This window comes from Ranitomeya variabilis, chromosome 4 (assembly GCF_051348905.1).
Source record: "Ranitomeya variabilis isolate aRanVar5 chromosome 4, aRanVar5.hap1, whole genome shotgun sequence".
Classification (NCBI taxonomy): Eukaryota; Metazoa; Chordata; class Amphibia; order Anura; family Dendrobatidae; genus Ranitomeya; species Ranitomeya variabilis.
In genome coordinates, this window is record NC_135235.1 from 749,739,502 (window position 1) to 749,754,807 (window position 15,306).

At 55.4% G+C, this 15,306-nt stretch overlaps 1 protein-coding gene across 4 annotated transcripts in view; it reads left to right on the plus strand.

Annotated features, from left to right (window-relative positions):
* The window catches only part of RGS9 (regulator of G protein signaling 9), a 59,497-nt gene extending 44,415 nt beyond the window's left edge, over positions 1-15,082 (plus strand). Inside the window, exons 13-20 of one of the 4 annotated variants that reach the window (XR_013213634.1) lie at positions 692-807; positions 1,681-1,768; positions 3,406-3,544; positions 3,620-3,702; positions 4,738-4,855; positions 9,789-10,282; positions 11,514-11,722; positions 14,120-14,225. Coding sequence is in view for 3 of the 4 variants with exons in the window: in XM_077254673.1 (XP_077110788.1) it covers positions 692-807; positions 1,681-1,768; positions 3,406-3,544; positions 3,620-3,702; positions 4,738-4,855; positions 9,789-10,282; positions 14,120-14,273 (1,192 nt within the window). In the remaining variant the exon portion in view is untranslated. Of the gene's footprint in view, positions 1-691; positions 808-1,680; positions 1,769-3,405; positions 3,545-3,619; positions 3,703-4,737; positions 5,805-9,788; positions 10,283-11,513; positions 11,723-14,119 lie in introns of those variants that run through there. The other 3 variants (XM_077254674.1, XM_077254673.1, XM_077254675.1) reach the window with 3 other exon arrangements.
* The last annotated feature ends 224 nt before the right edge of the window (positions 15,083-15,306 follow it).

A 15,306-nucleotide genomic window follows, 5' to 3' on the forward strand; every position in this document is an offset into this window, starting at 1 on the left:
AAGAAAGAGAGAGGTTAAATATTTTAGTTAGGTGGTGACAGCCGGGGAGAGGAACTGGAGGAGATGTGAGGGAATAGGGTCACTGCTGTAGGTTTTAGGGCAAGTAACAGCTAGGAGCTGGGTAGCTTCTTCTGTGACAGGTTTGAAGGAAAGTGAACTTGAGGTGAGGGAGGGAAGGGGGTCCAGGCTCTGAGGGGGTTGTGCTAAAATGTCCTGGTGGGTGATTTCATCTGGAAAATAAGGGGCAGATCCTCCCCACTGAGGTTGGTGACCGGGGTCTGTACGTCAGGGCTCAGGAGGGAGTGGAAGGTTTCGCAGAGTCCTTTTTTTTTCATTGCCGGCTAGTGGTGTGAGGAGGGCGATGAAGTTGCTTGTTTGGCCGGATGGAGGCAGAGTTATAAGTTTTGAGCATGAACTTATAGGGGATGAAGTCTTCTGAAAATCGTGATTTTTTCCACTGACGTCAGGCCCCTGGAGCTACGCTGAAGAAGACGTGTCTGCAGTGTGTCAGGGTCACCGTCATCTGTGTCGGGTCGTTCTGTGTGTGGTAGGTGCTATCAGTCTCGTACCCGACTGAACCCAACCCGCCGCTCTCCCCATAGAAAGGGGGCACCCGGAAAGGGCTGCACGCAGCTCATTATGCAGTGAGAACTTGACACCGGCCCTTCAATTTGAAGTCTTCTCGTTTCAGAGTGGAGATTCCTACAAAGCTGCGGGTCGAGCGCTGGACGTTCAACTTTAGTGAGCTGATCCGGGATCCGAAAGGAAGACAAAGCTTCCAGCAATTCCTGAAGAAAGAGTTCAGCGGTAACGTGAAATTGATCATTCTCCGGACTCCTCTGTAATCCGTCCTCCTCCCTCCGGCCTCCTCTGTTCTCCTCTGTCCTTCGTCCTCCTGCCTCCTCTGTCCTTCGGTCTCTTCCCTCCGGCTTCCTCTGTCCTTCGTCCTCTTCCCTCCGGCCTCCTCTGTCTTTCGTCCTCTTCCCTCCGGCCTCCTCTGTCCTTCGTCCTCTTCCCTCCGGACTCCTCTGTCCTTCTTCCTCTTCCCTCCGGACTCCTCTGTCCTTCGTCCTCTTCCCTCCGGCCTCCTCTGTCCTTCTTCCTCTTCCCTCTGGCCTCCTCTGTCCTTCGTCCTCTTGCCTCCGGCCTCCTCTGTCCTTCGTCCTCTTCCCTCCGGCCTCCTCTGTCCCTCGTCCTCTTCCCTCCGGCCTCCTCTGTCCTTCGTCCTCCTCCTTCCGGCCTCCTCTATCCTTCGTCCTCTTCCCTCCGGCCTCCTCTATCCTTCGTCCTCTTCCCTCCGGCCTTCTTTGTCCTCCTCCCTCCGGACTCCTCTGTCCTTCGTCCTCTTCCCTCCGGCTTCCTCTGTCCTTCGTCCTCTTCCCTCCGGCCTCCTCTGTCCCTCGTCCTCTTCCCTCCGGCCTCCTCTGTCCTTCGTCCTCCTCCTTCCGGCCTCCTCTATCCTTCGTCCTCTTCCCTCCGGCCTCCTCTATCCTTCGTCCTCTTCCCTCCGGCCTTCTTTGTCCTCCTCCCTCCGGACTCCTCTGTCCTTCGTCCTCTTCCCTCCGGCTTCCTCTGTCCTCCTCCCTCCGGACTCCTCAGTCCTTCGTCCTACTCCCTCCTGTGTCCCATGCACAGGGGATATATGCAGGTGATGTACGCCTCTTGTCTCCTCTCTGTCAGGGGAGAACATGGGCTTCTGGGAGGCCTGTGAGGACCTGAAATACGGAGACCAGTCCAAGGTGAAGGAGAAAGCGGAGGAGATTTACAAGTGAGTGAGGTCAGCGCAGAGGGTCCGTTCCTGTGTGTGTGATACATGAGGGTGTGCAGAGGCTCCATGGAAGCACACCATAGTCCTGAACCAGCCACACGCTCTCACAGCTGAGATTTTATACAGTGTATCAAGTAAAGACCTCAATGGAGAAATTACTTCACTGATACAGTTTTCTAATTACTGATACAGTGTAACAAACCCTCACATGGAAGAAGAGCAAAGCAGGAAGTCTCTGCTCTGCAGGCTATTCCTCCCTGGGCCTCACATCTCACCCTCTGCAGGTTATTCCTCCCCCGGCCTCACATCTCACCCTCTACAGGTTATTCCTCCCCCGGCCTCACATCTCACCCTCTACAGGTTATTCCTCCCCCGGCCTCACATCTCACCCTCTACAGGTTATTCCTCCCCCGGCCTCACATCTCGCCCTCTACAGGTTATTCCTCCCCCAGCTTCTCATCTCGCCTGTTATGGACTGGTAATTTAGGAGCGACATGCGACTAGCTCTGAGCAGGTGGTAACTATACAGACCGCAGTTCCTGATCTTAACACAACACTAGCAGTAGCCGTGGGATGTTCCTGTCACTTCCTGGACACCTCGTCACAGCCGGAGAACTAGCTACCCCTAAAGGTAGGAATAGGAAAGCTATCTTGCCTCAGAGAAGATCCCCAAAGGATAGGACAGCCCCCCACAAATAATGACTGTGAGAGGAGAAGGAAATGACATTTTTTAGTATGAAACAAGATTTAGCAAAGGAGGCCACTTCTAGCTAGATAGATAGTACAGGAAAGAACACTGTGCGGTCAGTAATAAAAACTAGAAAAAGTCCACCGCAGAGATATGCAAAAATCTCCACACCTGACTAAAGGTGTGGAGGGCAAAATCTGCAGCCCAGAGCTTCCAGCTTAGCTGAATAGATCCATACTGATAAGCTGGACAAATGAGCAAAACATAGAATGTGCTGAACAATAAAGTCCACAACAAGTGGACTGCAAAAGGACAAGCAAGGACTTATCTTTGCTGAACTGGACAGAGTGTCAGGGAAATCCAAAAGAGCAGTGACTCCAAGCAGGAACAATTGACAACTGGCATTGATTGAGGGATAAGGCCAGACTAAAATAGCCGAGCCAGAAAGATGATCAGTGGAAGCAGCTGCTGATGCTAAATCCAAGAAGCAGCTATACCACTCAAAACCACAGGAGGGAGCCCAAGAGCAGAATTCACAAAAGTGCTACTTACAACCACCGGAGGGAGCCCAAGAGCGGAATTCACAACATCGCCCTCTACAGGTTATTCCTCCCCCGGCCTCACATCTCTCCCTCTACAGGTTATTCCTCCCCCGGCCTCACATCTCGCCCTCTACAGGTTATTCCTCCCCCGGCCTCCCATCTCACCCTCTACAGGTTATTCCTCCCCAGCCTCACATCTCGCCCTCTGCAGGTTATTCCTCCCCCGGCCTCACATCTCACCCTCTACAGGTTATTCCTCCCCAGCCTCACGTCTCACCCTCTGCAGGTTATTCCTCCCCAGCCTCACATCTCGCCCTCTGCAGGTTGCTCCTCACATCTCGCCCTCTGCAGGTTGCTCCTCACATCTCGCCCTCTGCAGGTTGCTCCTCACATCTCGCCCTCTGCAGGTTGTTCCTCGCCCCCGGTGCCAGACGCTGGATTAATATTGATGGGAAGACGATGGACATCACGGTGAAGGGGCTGAAGCACCCGCACCGCTATGTGCTGGATGCTGCTCAGACGCACATCTACATGCTGATGAAAAAGGTGTGTGGTGGCTGCGAGGGTCCGCGCTGCCCGCTCCGCTCCACCGCTGCTGCCATGTCTTCTTTCTCTTAGTAGGATTCTTATGCCAGGTACCTGAAGTCGCCCATCTACAAGGAGATACTCAGCAAAGCCGTGATACCGCAGGAGACCAAGAAGAGGTAAGTGCCGGGAAGGCGTGGATAACGGGGGTCGGGGATTACGGAGGGTGGCGGATAACGAGAGAGGCAGACAACGAGGGGATGGCGGGGCAGGGGGATAACGAAGGAGGCAAACAACGAGGGGATGACGGGGCAGGGGGATAACGAGAGAGGCAGACAACGAGGGGATGGCGGGGCAGGGGGATAACGAAGGAGGCAAACAACGAGGGGATGACGGGGCAGGGGGATAACGAAGGAGGCAAACAACAAGGGGATGACGGAGCAGGGGGATAACGAAGGAGGCAAACAACAAGGGGATGACGGGGCAGGGGGATAACGAGGGAGGGAGGCAAACAACGAGGGGATGACGGGGCAGGGGGATAACGAGGGAGACAACGAGGGAGGGAGGGAGACAACGAGGGGATGACGGGGCAGGGGGATAACGAGGGAGGGAGACAACGAGGGAGGGAGACAACGAGGGGATGACGGGGCAGGGGGATAACGAGAGAGGGAGACAACGAGGGGATGACGGGGACGGGGGATAACGAGAGAGGGAGACAACAAGTGGATGAAGGGGCAGTCTGGAGGATAAGACATGATGTAACAGCAGAATAGTGAGTGCAGCTCTACAGGTGCCTGGAGGATAAGACACGATGTATCAGCAGAATAGTGAGTGCAGCTCTGGAGGTGACTGAAGGATGAGACATGATGTAACAGCGGAATAGTGAGTGCAGCTCTGGAGGTGACTGGAGGATAAGACATGATGTAGCAGTAGAATAGTGAGTGCAGCTCTGGGGGTGAATGGAGGATAAGACACGATGCAACAGCAGAATAGTGACTGCAGCTCTGGGGGTGAATGGAGGATAAGACACAATGTAACAGCAAAATAGTGACTGCAGCTCTGGAGGTGACTGGAGGGTAAGACATGAAATAACAGCGGAATAGCGAGTGCAGCTCTGGAGGTGACTGGAGGATGAGCCCTGATGCCGTGGTGAGATTGCCCTGGTGGACATGTCTGCCCTATAATCTGTGTAGTGACATCTGTCCCTTCTCCAGCAGTAACTTTCCGCTGATGAGACGCCATCGCAGGTCGAGCCCGAGCCCGGTGATCCTGCGGCAGCTGGAGGAGGAGGCGAAAGCCAAGGAGGCGGCCAACACCGTGGACATCACCCAGGTCATGAGCAAGCTGGACCGCCGAAACCAGCCGCAGCAGCCGCCGCCGCCCGCCAAAGCCACCTAGCCGGGCCCCTGACTGCTCCGGGCCCCGCAGGCTATAGTCCTAGCGGCAGCTCCCTCCTCGGCCACTAGATGTCACCCCGCTGTGTAGAGAGGATGATGGTAGAGATTACGGGGCTGCCGGAGGTCACTGGGCCACAGCTCTTACCCAGGAGCCACTGCACAGTCTGTATCCTCAGCACCTCTGCCTCCTGTCAGTGAATGGAAGCACAGCGTGTTTACAGCCAGGGGTGTGCACAGCATGCTTCTCACAGCTGCCACTGTGTTACAGTGTGTCAGTGCTGCAGTAATGTTCCCATTCACTGACAGGAGATCTGACCGTGATCAGTGATGGGGGATCCAGGTTATAGATCGTCAGCTCCTGGTGATCAGTGATGGGGGATCCAGGTTATAGATCGTCATCTCCTGGTGATCAGTGATGGGGCATCCAGGTTATAGATCGTCAGCTCCTGGGGATCAGTGATGAGGGATCCAGGTTATAGATCGTTAGCTCCTGGTGATCAGTGATGGGGGATCCAGGTTATAGATCGTCAGCTCCTGGTGATGGGGGATCCAGGTTATAGATCGTCAGCTCCTGGGGATCAGTGATGGGGGATCCAGGTTATAGATCATCAGCTTCTGGGGATCAGTGATGGGGGATCCAGGTTATAGATCGTCAGCTCCTGGTGATCAGTGATGGGGCATCCAGGTTATAGATCGTCAGCTCCTGGTGATCAGTGATGGGGATCCAGGTTATAGATCGTCAGTTCCTGGTGATGGGGGATCCAGGTTATAGATCGTCATCTCCTGGGGATCAGTGATGGGGGATCCAGGTTATAGATTGTCAGCTCCTGGTGATGGGGATCCAGGTTACAGATCGTCAGCTCCTGGGGATCAGTGATGGGGGATCCAGGTTACAGATCGTCAGCTCCTGGGGATCAGTGATGGGGGATCCAGGTTATAGATCGTCAGCTCCTGGGGATCAGTGATGGGGGATCCAGGTTATAGATCGTCAGCTCCTGGGGATCAGTGATGGGGGATCCAGGTAATAGATCGTCAGCTCCTGGGGATCAGTGATGGGGGATCCAGGTTATAGATCATCAGCTCCTAGGGATCAGTGATGGGGGATCCAGGTAATAGATCGTCAGCTCCTGGGGATCAGTGATGGGGGATCCAGGTTATAGATCGTCAGCTCCTGGGGATCAGTGATGGGGGATCCAGGTTATAGATCGTCAGCTCCTGGTGATCAGTGATGGGGGATCCAGGTTATAGATCGTCAGCTCTTGGGGATGGGGGATCCAGGTTATAGATCGTCAGCTCTTGGGGATCAGTGATGGGGGATCCAGGTTACAGATCGTCAGCTCCTGGGGATCAGTGATGGGGGATCCAGGTTATAGATCGTCAGCTCCTGGTGATCAGTGATGGGGGATCCGGGTTATAGATCGTTAGCTCTTGGGGATCAGTGATGGGGGATCCAGGTTATAGATCGTCAGCTCCTGGTGATCAGTGATGGGGGATCCGGGTTATAGATCGTTAGCTCCTGGTGATCAGTGATGGGGGATCCAGGTTATAGATCGTCAGCTCCTGGTGATCAGTGATGGGGGATCCAGGTTATAGATCGTCAGCTCCTGGTGATGGGTGATCCAGGTTATAGATCATCAGCTCCTGGTGATCAGTGATGGGGGATCCGGGTTATAGATCGTTAGCTCCTGGTGATCAGTGATGGGGGATCCAGGTTATAGATCGTCAGCTCCTGGTGATCAGTGATGGGGGATCCAGGTTATAGATCGTCAGCTCCTGGTGATGGGTGATCCAGGTTATAGATCATCAGCTCCTGGGGATCAGTGATGGGGGATCCAGGTTACAGATCGTCAGCTCCTGGTGATCAGTGATGGGGGATCCAGGTTATAGATCGTCAGCTCCTGGGAATCATTGATGGGGGATCCGGGTTATAGATCATCAGCTCCTGGTGATCAGTGATGGGGCATCCAGGTTATAGATCGTCAGCTCCTGGGAATCATTGATGGGGGATCCAGGTTATAGATCATCAGCTCCTGGTGATCAGTGATGGGGGATCCGGGTTATAGATCGTCAGCTCCTGGGGATCAGTGATGGGGGATCCAGGTTATAGATCGTCAGCTCCTGGTGATCAGTGATGGGGGATCCAGGTTATAGATCGTCAGCTCTTGGGGATGGGGGATCCAGGTTAGGCTACGTTCACATTTGCGTTGTGCGCCGCAGCGTCGGCGCCGCAACGCACAACGCAAACAAAAACGCAGCAAAACACATGCACAACGCTGCGTTTTGCGCCGCATGCGTCCTTTTTTTCATTGATTTTGGACGCAGCAAAAATGCAACTTGCTGCGTCCTCTGTGCCCGGACGCGGGCGCCGCAGGGACGCATGCGGTGCAAAACGCAAGTGCGACGCATGTCCATGCGCCCCCATTTAAATATAGGGGCGCATGACGCATGCGGCGACGCTGCGGCGCCCGACGCTGCGGCGCCGACCGCAAATGTGAACGTAGCCTTATAGATCGTCAGCTCTTGGGGATCAGTGATGGGGGATCCAGGTTATAGATCGTCAGCTCCTGGGGATCAGTGATGGGGGATCCAGGTTACAGATCGTCAGCTCCTGGGGATCAGTGATGGGGGATCCAGGTTATAGATCGTCAGCTCCTGGGGATCAGTGATGGGGGATCCAGGTTATAGATCGTCAGCTCCTGGGGATCAGTGATGGGGGATCCAGGTAATAGATCGTCAGCTCCTGGGGATCAGTGATGGGGGATCCAGGTTATAGATCATCAGCTCCTAGGGATCAGTGATGGGGGATCCAGGTAATAGATCGTCAGCTCCTGGGGATCAGTGATGGGGGATCCAGGTTATAGATCGTCAGCTCCTGGGGATCAGTGATGGGGGATCCAGGTTATAGATCGTCAGCTCCTGGTGATCAGTGATGGGGGATCCAGGTTATAGATCGTCAGCTCTTGGGGATGGGGGATCCAGGTTATAGATCGTCAGCTCTTGGGGATCAGTGATGGGGGATCCAGGTTATAGATCATCAGCTCCTGGGAATCAGTGATGGGGGATCCAGGTTATAGATCGTCAGCTCCTGGTGATCAGTGATGGGGGATCCAGGTTATAGATCGTTAGCTCCTGGTGATCAGTGATGGGGGATCCAGGTTATAGATCGTCAGCTCCTGGTGATCAGTGATGGGGGATCCAGGTTATAGATCGTCAGCTCCTGGTGATGGGTGATCCAGGTTATAGATCATCAGCTCCTGGGGATCAGTGATGGGGGATCCAGGTTACAGATCGTCAGCTCCTGGTGATCAGTGATGGGGGATCCGGGTTATAGATCATCAGCTCCTGGTGATCAGTGATGGGGGATCCAGGTTATAGATCGTCAGCTCCTGGGAATCATTGATGGGGGATCCAGGTTATAGATCATCAGCTCCTGGTGATCAGTGATGGGGGATCCAGGTTACAGATCGTCAGCTCCTGGTGATCAGTGATGGGGGATCCAGGTTATAGATCGTCAGCTCCTGGGGATCAGTGATGGGGGATCCGGGTTATAGATCATCAGCTCCTGGTGATCAGTAATGGGGGATCCAGGTTATAGATCGTCAGCTCCTGGGAATCATTGATGGGGGATCCAGGTTATAGATCATCAGCTCCTGGTGATCAGTGATGGGGGATCCAGGTTACAGATCGTCAGCTCCTGGGGATCAGTGATGGGGGATCCAGGTTATAGATCGTTAGCTCCTGGTGATCAGTGATGGGGATCCAGGTTATAGATCGTCAGCTCCTGGTGATCAGTGATGGGGGATCCGGGTTACAGATCGTCAGCTCCTGGGGATCAGTGATGGGGGATCCAGGTTATAGATCGTCAGCTCCTGGTGATGGGGGATCCAGGTTATAGATCATCAGCTCCTGGGAATCAGTGATGGGGGATCCAGGTTACAGATCGTCAGCTCCTGGTGATCAGTGATGGGGGATCCGGGTTATAGATCGTCAGCTCCTGGTGATCAGTGATGGGGGATCCAGGTTATAGATCGTCAGCTCCTGGTGATCAGTGATGGGGGATCCAGGTTACAGATCGTCAGCTCCTGGTGATCAGTGATGGGGGATCCGGGTTATAGATCGTCAGCTCCTGGTGACAAGTGATGGGGGATCCAGGTTATAGATCGTCAGCTCCTGGGGATCAGTGATGGGGGATCCAGGTTATAGATCATCAGCCTCTGGGGATCAGTGATGGGGGATCCAGGTTATAGATCATCAGCCTCTGGGGATGGTGATCAGTGATGGAGGATAGTGGGGGAGTGACGGGAGGACCGCGGTTACAGACGGTCGGCTCCTGGGGGGGATTGATGGGCGGACTCCGGTTAGCCATGATCGGCTCAAGCTGTCCGTACTTTTTCCCGTTTCTTCCACCATTTTCTGTCGTCTTAATAAATGTTACATCTCATTTTTGCCTTCATTTCATCCATATTCATCTGCGTCGTCTTTGATTCCTGAACTCCAGGAGTAGTTGTGGTCATTGCCTGTGGCAGGCGCTCTGCCTCCTCTGCGGTATGGACCCTACAACTCCCAGCATGCCCGGTTGCAGAGATGTAGGTTTTTATATTGCCTCCTTTTTGCTGCTCCCATTAGTCACAGTACCATCTCTCTGCCACTGGGTGGTGGTGTAGTACAGTGTATGGAGGAAGTATCTGCCACCTACAGGCTGGGATTGGGTACTGCACACAGACTGGTGTTAAAGGGCCATACGCATGGTTTTCCTGGTGTTCTCGTGGTGCTCGGAGCCCGATAATCCCCCCAGTCTATGTCTCCATGTCGCTCATACAGGCCATGTCGTAGTCCTTCTGGTAACTTCCCTCTGATCTCTCCCACAGCTGTGCCATTACACCGCCCCAATTCCTCACCTGACTGTCTACACCGGTACCTGTTCCCCCTCCTCTCACACCAGCTTGTTCCTGTCCTGCCAGCCCAGACTAGAGGTGTCCACCCCGTCCCCCGGACACATCGCGCTGCCAAACTGCACCGCCTGCCCGTCTCCTATTAGCGTAGCCATAGAAAGCACTCCGGGCGTGGAGAGGAAGTGGGAGCCCACGGGGGCCAGCGAGTCTGACAACCACTTCCCCTCCCCCACCGAGGTGTCGTTTGTATCGGAGTCCAGCGGGAATCACCTGTCCGTCCCAGCGGAGATCAAGATGGCGGCGCCGAAATCCAAGGTGGCCTTGTCCTTCAGCAAGCTCCTGAAGCGAGGGTGCTCCAGCTCGCCCGTCTTTGCCACCCTGTCCCCGAAGTGCCCGGCGGTAAATCACGGCAAAGTGCAGCCCCTGAACGAGCGGGAGCAGCAGCTGCAGACGTCCCGGAGAGTGACCAAGTAAGTGTCATGTGGGTGGGGCCACAGATTAGCGCCTCATTGCCCTCAGCTCCTCCCACACGTACAGCGCGGGCGCACGGTGATTGCTGTGCTTCCTGCATCCGTTATGGTGTCACACATTAATGCTGCTGTTGAGGGTGGTCGGAACGGCGTCCCCTGGCGTTTGTAGCTGCGCCCATGCTGGTCGGAGCTGCATCCATGCTGGTGGGAGCAGCGTCCCCTGGCGTTTGTAGCTGCACCCATGCTGGTCGGAGCAGCGTCCACTGGCGTTTGTAGCTGCACCCATGCTGGTCGGAGCAGCGTCCACTGGCGTTTGTAGCTGCGCCCATGCTGGTCGAAGCTGCGCCCATGCTGGTCAGAGCTGCGTCCTCTGGCGTTTGTAGCTGCGCCCATGCTGGTCGGAGCAGCGTCCACTGGCGTTTGTAGCTGCACCCATGCTGGTCGGAGCAGCGTCCACTGGCGTTTGGAGCTGCGCCCATGCTGGTCGAAGCGGTGCCCATGCTGGTCGGAGCTGCGTCCTCTGGCGTTTGTAGCTGCGCCCATGCTGGTCGGAGCTGCGTCCACTAGTGTTTGAAGCTGCACCCATGCTGGTTGTAGCTGCACCCATGCTGGTCGGAGCAGGGTCCACTGGCGTTTGGAGCTGTACCCATGCTGGTAGTAGCTGCACCCATGCTGGTCGGAGCTGAGTCCACTAGTGTTTGGAGCTGCGCCCATGCTGGTTGTAGCTGCACCCATGCTGGTCGGAGCAGCGTCCACTGGCGTTTGGAGCTGTGCCCATGCTGGTCTTAGCTGCGCCCATGCTGGTCTTAGCTGCGCCCATGCTGGTCGTAGCTGCGCCCATGCTGGTTGGAGCTGCACCCATGCTGGTCGGAGCTGCGTCCTCTGGCATTTGTAGCTGCACCCATGCTGGTCGGAGCTGCGTCCTCTGGCGTTTGTAGCTGCACCCATGCTGGTCGGAGCTGCGTCCACTGGCGTTTGGTGCTGCGCCCATGCTGGTCGTAGCTGCGCCCATGCTGGTCAGAGCTGCGACCCCTGGCAGTCAGAGCTGAGCCCTCTGGACGTTGGAACGGTGCCCATGGTGGTTGAAGCAGTACCCCCTGGTGATGGGAGCTGCACCCTATGCTGGTGGGAGCGGTGACCCCTGGCGGTCGGAGCGGCGCTCCCTGGTGGTCGGTGCACCGACGCCTGCTCTCTGCATGATGTCACTTTTCTGTTTGCTTCACTCCATCAGCGTCCATCTTTACTGTCCATGCCCATCAGCGAGTTGCCCACGTTCTGCATGGAGCATGCTCATGGCGTCTGCATCCACCTCCTGCGCATTAACCATCGAGCTTCCAGTTACCATAATGTCGCTGCATGAATCCATCGTAGGAGGGTGAGCGGAGAAGTGCAGCCCCTGCATCCCACCCGAGGAGAGGATGTAGAGTCAGTGATAGAAAGGTGAGGAAGCAGTGTGGAAGGGTAAAGCATAGGGGTGATAAGTCAGTCCACTTCCCTATAGACACTGCGGGTGGGGGGGAAGGGTCTCTGAGGTCCCACATTAGTAGAGGCGCACTGATGTTTGTGTGATCCTGACTTCTGCAGGCAGCCGTACACCAGGGTGGGTCCCACAGTGCAGCCCCCTTGCAGGCAGCCGTACACCAGGCTGGGTCCCACGGTGCAGCCCCCTGCAGGCAGAAGTACACCAGGGTGGGTCCCACAGAGCAGCCCCTGCAGGCAGCCGTACACCAGGGTGGGTACCATAGTGCAGCCCCCTGCAAGCAGCCGTACACCAGGGTGGGTTCCATAGTGCAGCCCCTGCAGGCAGATGTACACCAGGATGCGTCCCCCACAGTGCAGCCCCCCGCAGGTAGCTATACAGCAGGGTGGGCCCCAGTCATGAATAACAGCCGGGGGGTGGAGATATGTCATGCTGATCACGCTGCTTACACCAGTTTGTCAGGAACACACTTCGCCACCTCCAATAATCAGGACAATTACATAACTGACTGACGAGTGATGGATGAGGCCGCCACTACTAATCCGGTTATTGGGGAACTCGCAGTGAGTGTATGGTATATACATCTCAGATTCCAACACATGGAATCAGTCAGTGCCAGCTCCACAATAACAGAACCACTCGCTGCCACCACCAATCGTTTATTTGGACAATTCTTACAGGCAGCATATGGCTTCACGGTGCGGTTTACAGAACAAGAGTAACAGAGATATTACATTTTATATATTCAATCTATAAAGAAAGGCAGTGTATTTAAAATATACAAAGATTATACAAAATGGGAACAAACATTATATGTATACAATTATATAAAATGAAAAGGCTAAACGGAAGAAATGTACTAAAGATGATGTTACGGGAATGGCTCTTATCTTTATGGAGGAAAGCGATCTGATTAGGAAAGTGGGCACTCACAAAGTGAACTAGGACTTCCAGGATGAACAATGACAGAAACCCAAACTATTTTAGGTCCAGGTTACACCCCATACCTCCCCCCTTGATGAGCCCATGTGGGGGCTGGTTGTGGGATGTACTAGGTCTTTTACAACTTTATGAGATCCCTAACTTTCAGGTTATCTTTGCCTCTGAAGGTCCCAGGCGGTAGATATTATCGTCATGTTTCTTATTGCGATTTTACCAGGCTATAGAGATGAGACATGGCATGTGAGTGAGTGCGTTCTGTTCATCCTTCTGCTATGAGGCTGAAAATATATCTCCCATAAATATTGGATCAATGCAAACCCTAATATTCATCACTGCCCACTGGCTCAAAAAGGTCTCGGAGCCGTGTTTTCACCAGAGGACGCTCATGCCTGGAATTTTATTTCCCCACCTCTGCATAAACCAATCTGTCTTATTGTCTTTTTCCTAGAATAGACGTCTGTGATAATAACCCTTTCCCACAGAGCAGCCCCCCACAGTGTGGCCCCCGCAGGCAGCCGTACACCAAGGTGGGCCCCCCTACAGGCAGCCGTGCACCAGGGCGCACCCCACAGGTATCCATACACCACCAGGGCGCCACCCCACAGGCAGGCCTACACCAAGGCGCTCTCCACAGGCAGCGGTATACCAGAGGGCCCCCCCACAGGCAGCCGTACACCAGGGTGGGCCCCTTATAGGCAGCCGTACACTAGGGTGGGCCCCCTACAGGCAGCCATACACCAAGGTGGGGCCCCTACAGGCAGCCGTGCACCAGGGCGCACCCCACAGGTAGCCATACACCACCAGGACGCCACCCCACAGGTAGGCCTACACCAGGGCGCTCTCCACAGACAGCCATATACCAGAGGGCCCCCCACAGGCAGCCGTACACCAGGGTGGGCCCCCTACTGGCAGCCGTACACCAGGGTGGGCCCCCCACGGGCAGCCGTACACCAGGGTGGGCCCTCATGGGCAGCTGTACAACAGGGTGGGCCCCCACAGGCAGCCGTACGCCAGGGTGGACCCCCTACAAGCAGCCGTACAACAGGGTGGGCCCCCACAGGTAGCCATACACCACCAGGGTGCCCCTCACAGGTAGCCGTACACCACCAGGGTGCCCCCCACAGGTAGCCGTACACCACCAGGGCTCCCCCCACAGGTAGCCGTACACAACCAGGGCACCCCCCACAGGCAGGCGTACGCCAGGACGCTCGCCACAGGCAGCCATACACCAGAGGGCCCCCCCCACAGGCAGCTGTACATCAGAGCCCCCCCCCCACAGGCAGCTGTACATCAGAGCCCCCCCCCCACAGGCAGCTGTACACCAGAGGGCCCCCCCACAGGCAGCTGTACACCAGAGCCCCCACAGGCAGCCGTACACCAGGCCGGCACTAATCTCACCTCTGTCCCGGTTGCAGCTTCTTCCAGATTAAAGTGGACATCCCCGCGGAGAGCCAGATCTGCCCCGTGGACTCGGAGGAGGAGGAGGACGGCCAGCTGGCGTGTAAGGACTCCATCCAGGAGGTGATCTGCCCCTGGGAGAACATCATAGAAGAGGGGCAGGCGGGATGAGCGGCGATGCTGTAGCCCCCCGATTATAAAGTGCATTAGGATCCGCAACGAATCCACCGATCGCCTTCACCATTAACCAGCTCACTGCCAGCAGGGGCGGACGGCTCCCCTATCACAGAAGCACAGCAGTATTAGCCAAAAATCCCCACCATATACCCAGCACCGAGCGCGGCTGCTCTGGTGGTGACTGGAGTCCAGACGACACCAGGGGCAGAGACATCAGGACCCCCCATTATCTGCCAGCACCCCTCATCATCTACCTCCTGTGTATGCTAACCTGGGACCCCCAACGTGAGTTTAGTAAGGGGCAATATACCCACAATGCAGGTCTAACCGGCTGAATACCACCCTGGTCCTGAGTCACATCCTCCAGTCACCTCGAGAGCTGCACTCACTATTCTGTTGTTAGATCGTGTCTTATCCCCCAATCACCTCCAGAGCTGCGGTCACTCTTCCAGGTCGGGTGCGGTGGCTCAGGATCAGGGTGCAGGTGTGATACGAGGTCGGTTCGGTCGGTGCATTGTGGGCTGGAATTCCTTATGACAAGTGAAGGTTTTTTTGCAAAATTACTGATTTATCCTTAAGAAAAAGTCTCCATATGTAAACACAGTTCCAAGAGAGGAGTTCGGTATAGAGGTACAGGAGGGGTGCGGTATAGAGGTACAGGAGGGGTGCGGTATAAAGATACAGTACAGGAGGGGTGCGGTATAAAGGTACAGTACAGGAGGGGTGCGGTATAAAGGTACATACAGGAGGGGTGCGGTATAAAGGTACAGTACAGGAGGGGTGCGGTATAAAGGTACAGTACAGGAGGGGTGCGGTATAGAGGTACAGTACAGGAGGGGTGCGGTATAAAGGTACAGTACAGGAGGGGTGCGGTATAAAGGTACATACAGGAGGGGTGCGGTATAAAGGTACAGTACAGGAGGGGTGCGGTATAGAGGTACAGTACAGGAGGGGTGCGGTATAAAGGTACAGTACAGGAGGGGTGCGGTATAGAGGTACAGTACAGGAGGGGTGCGGTATAGAGGTG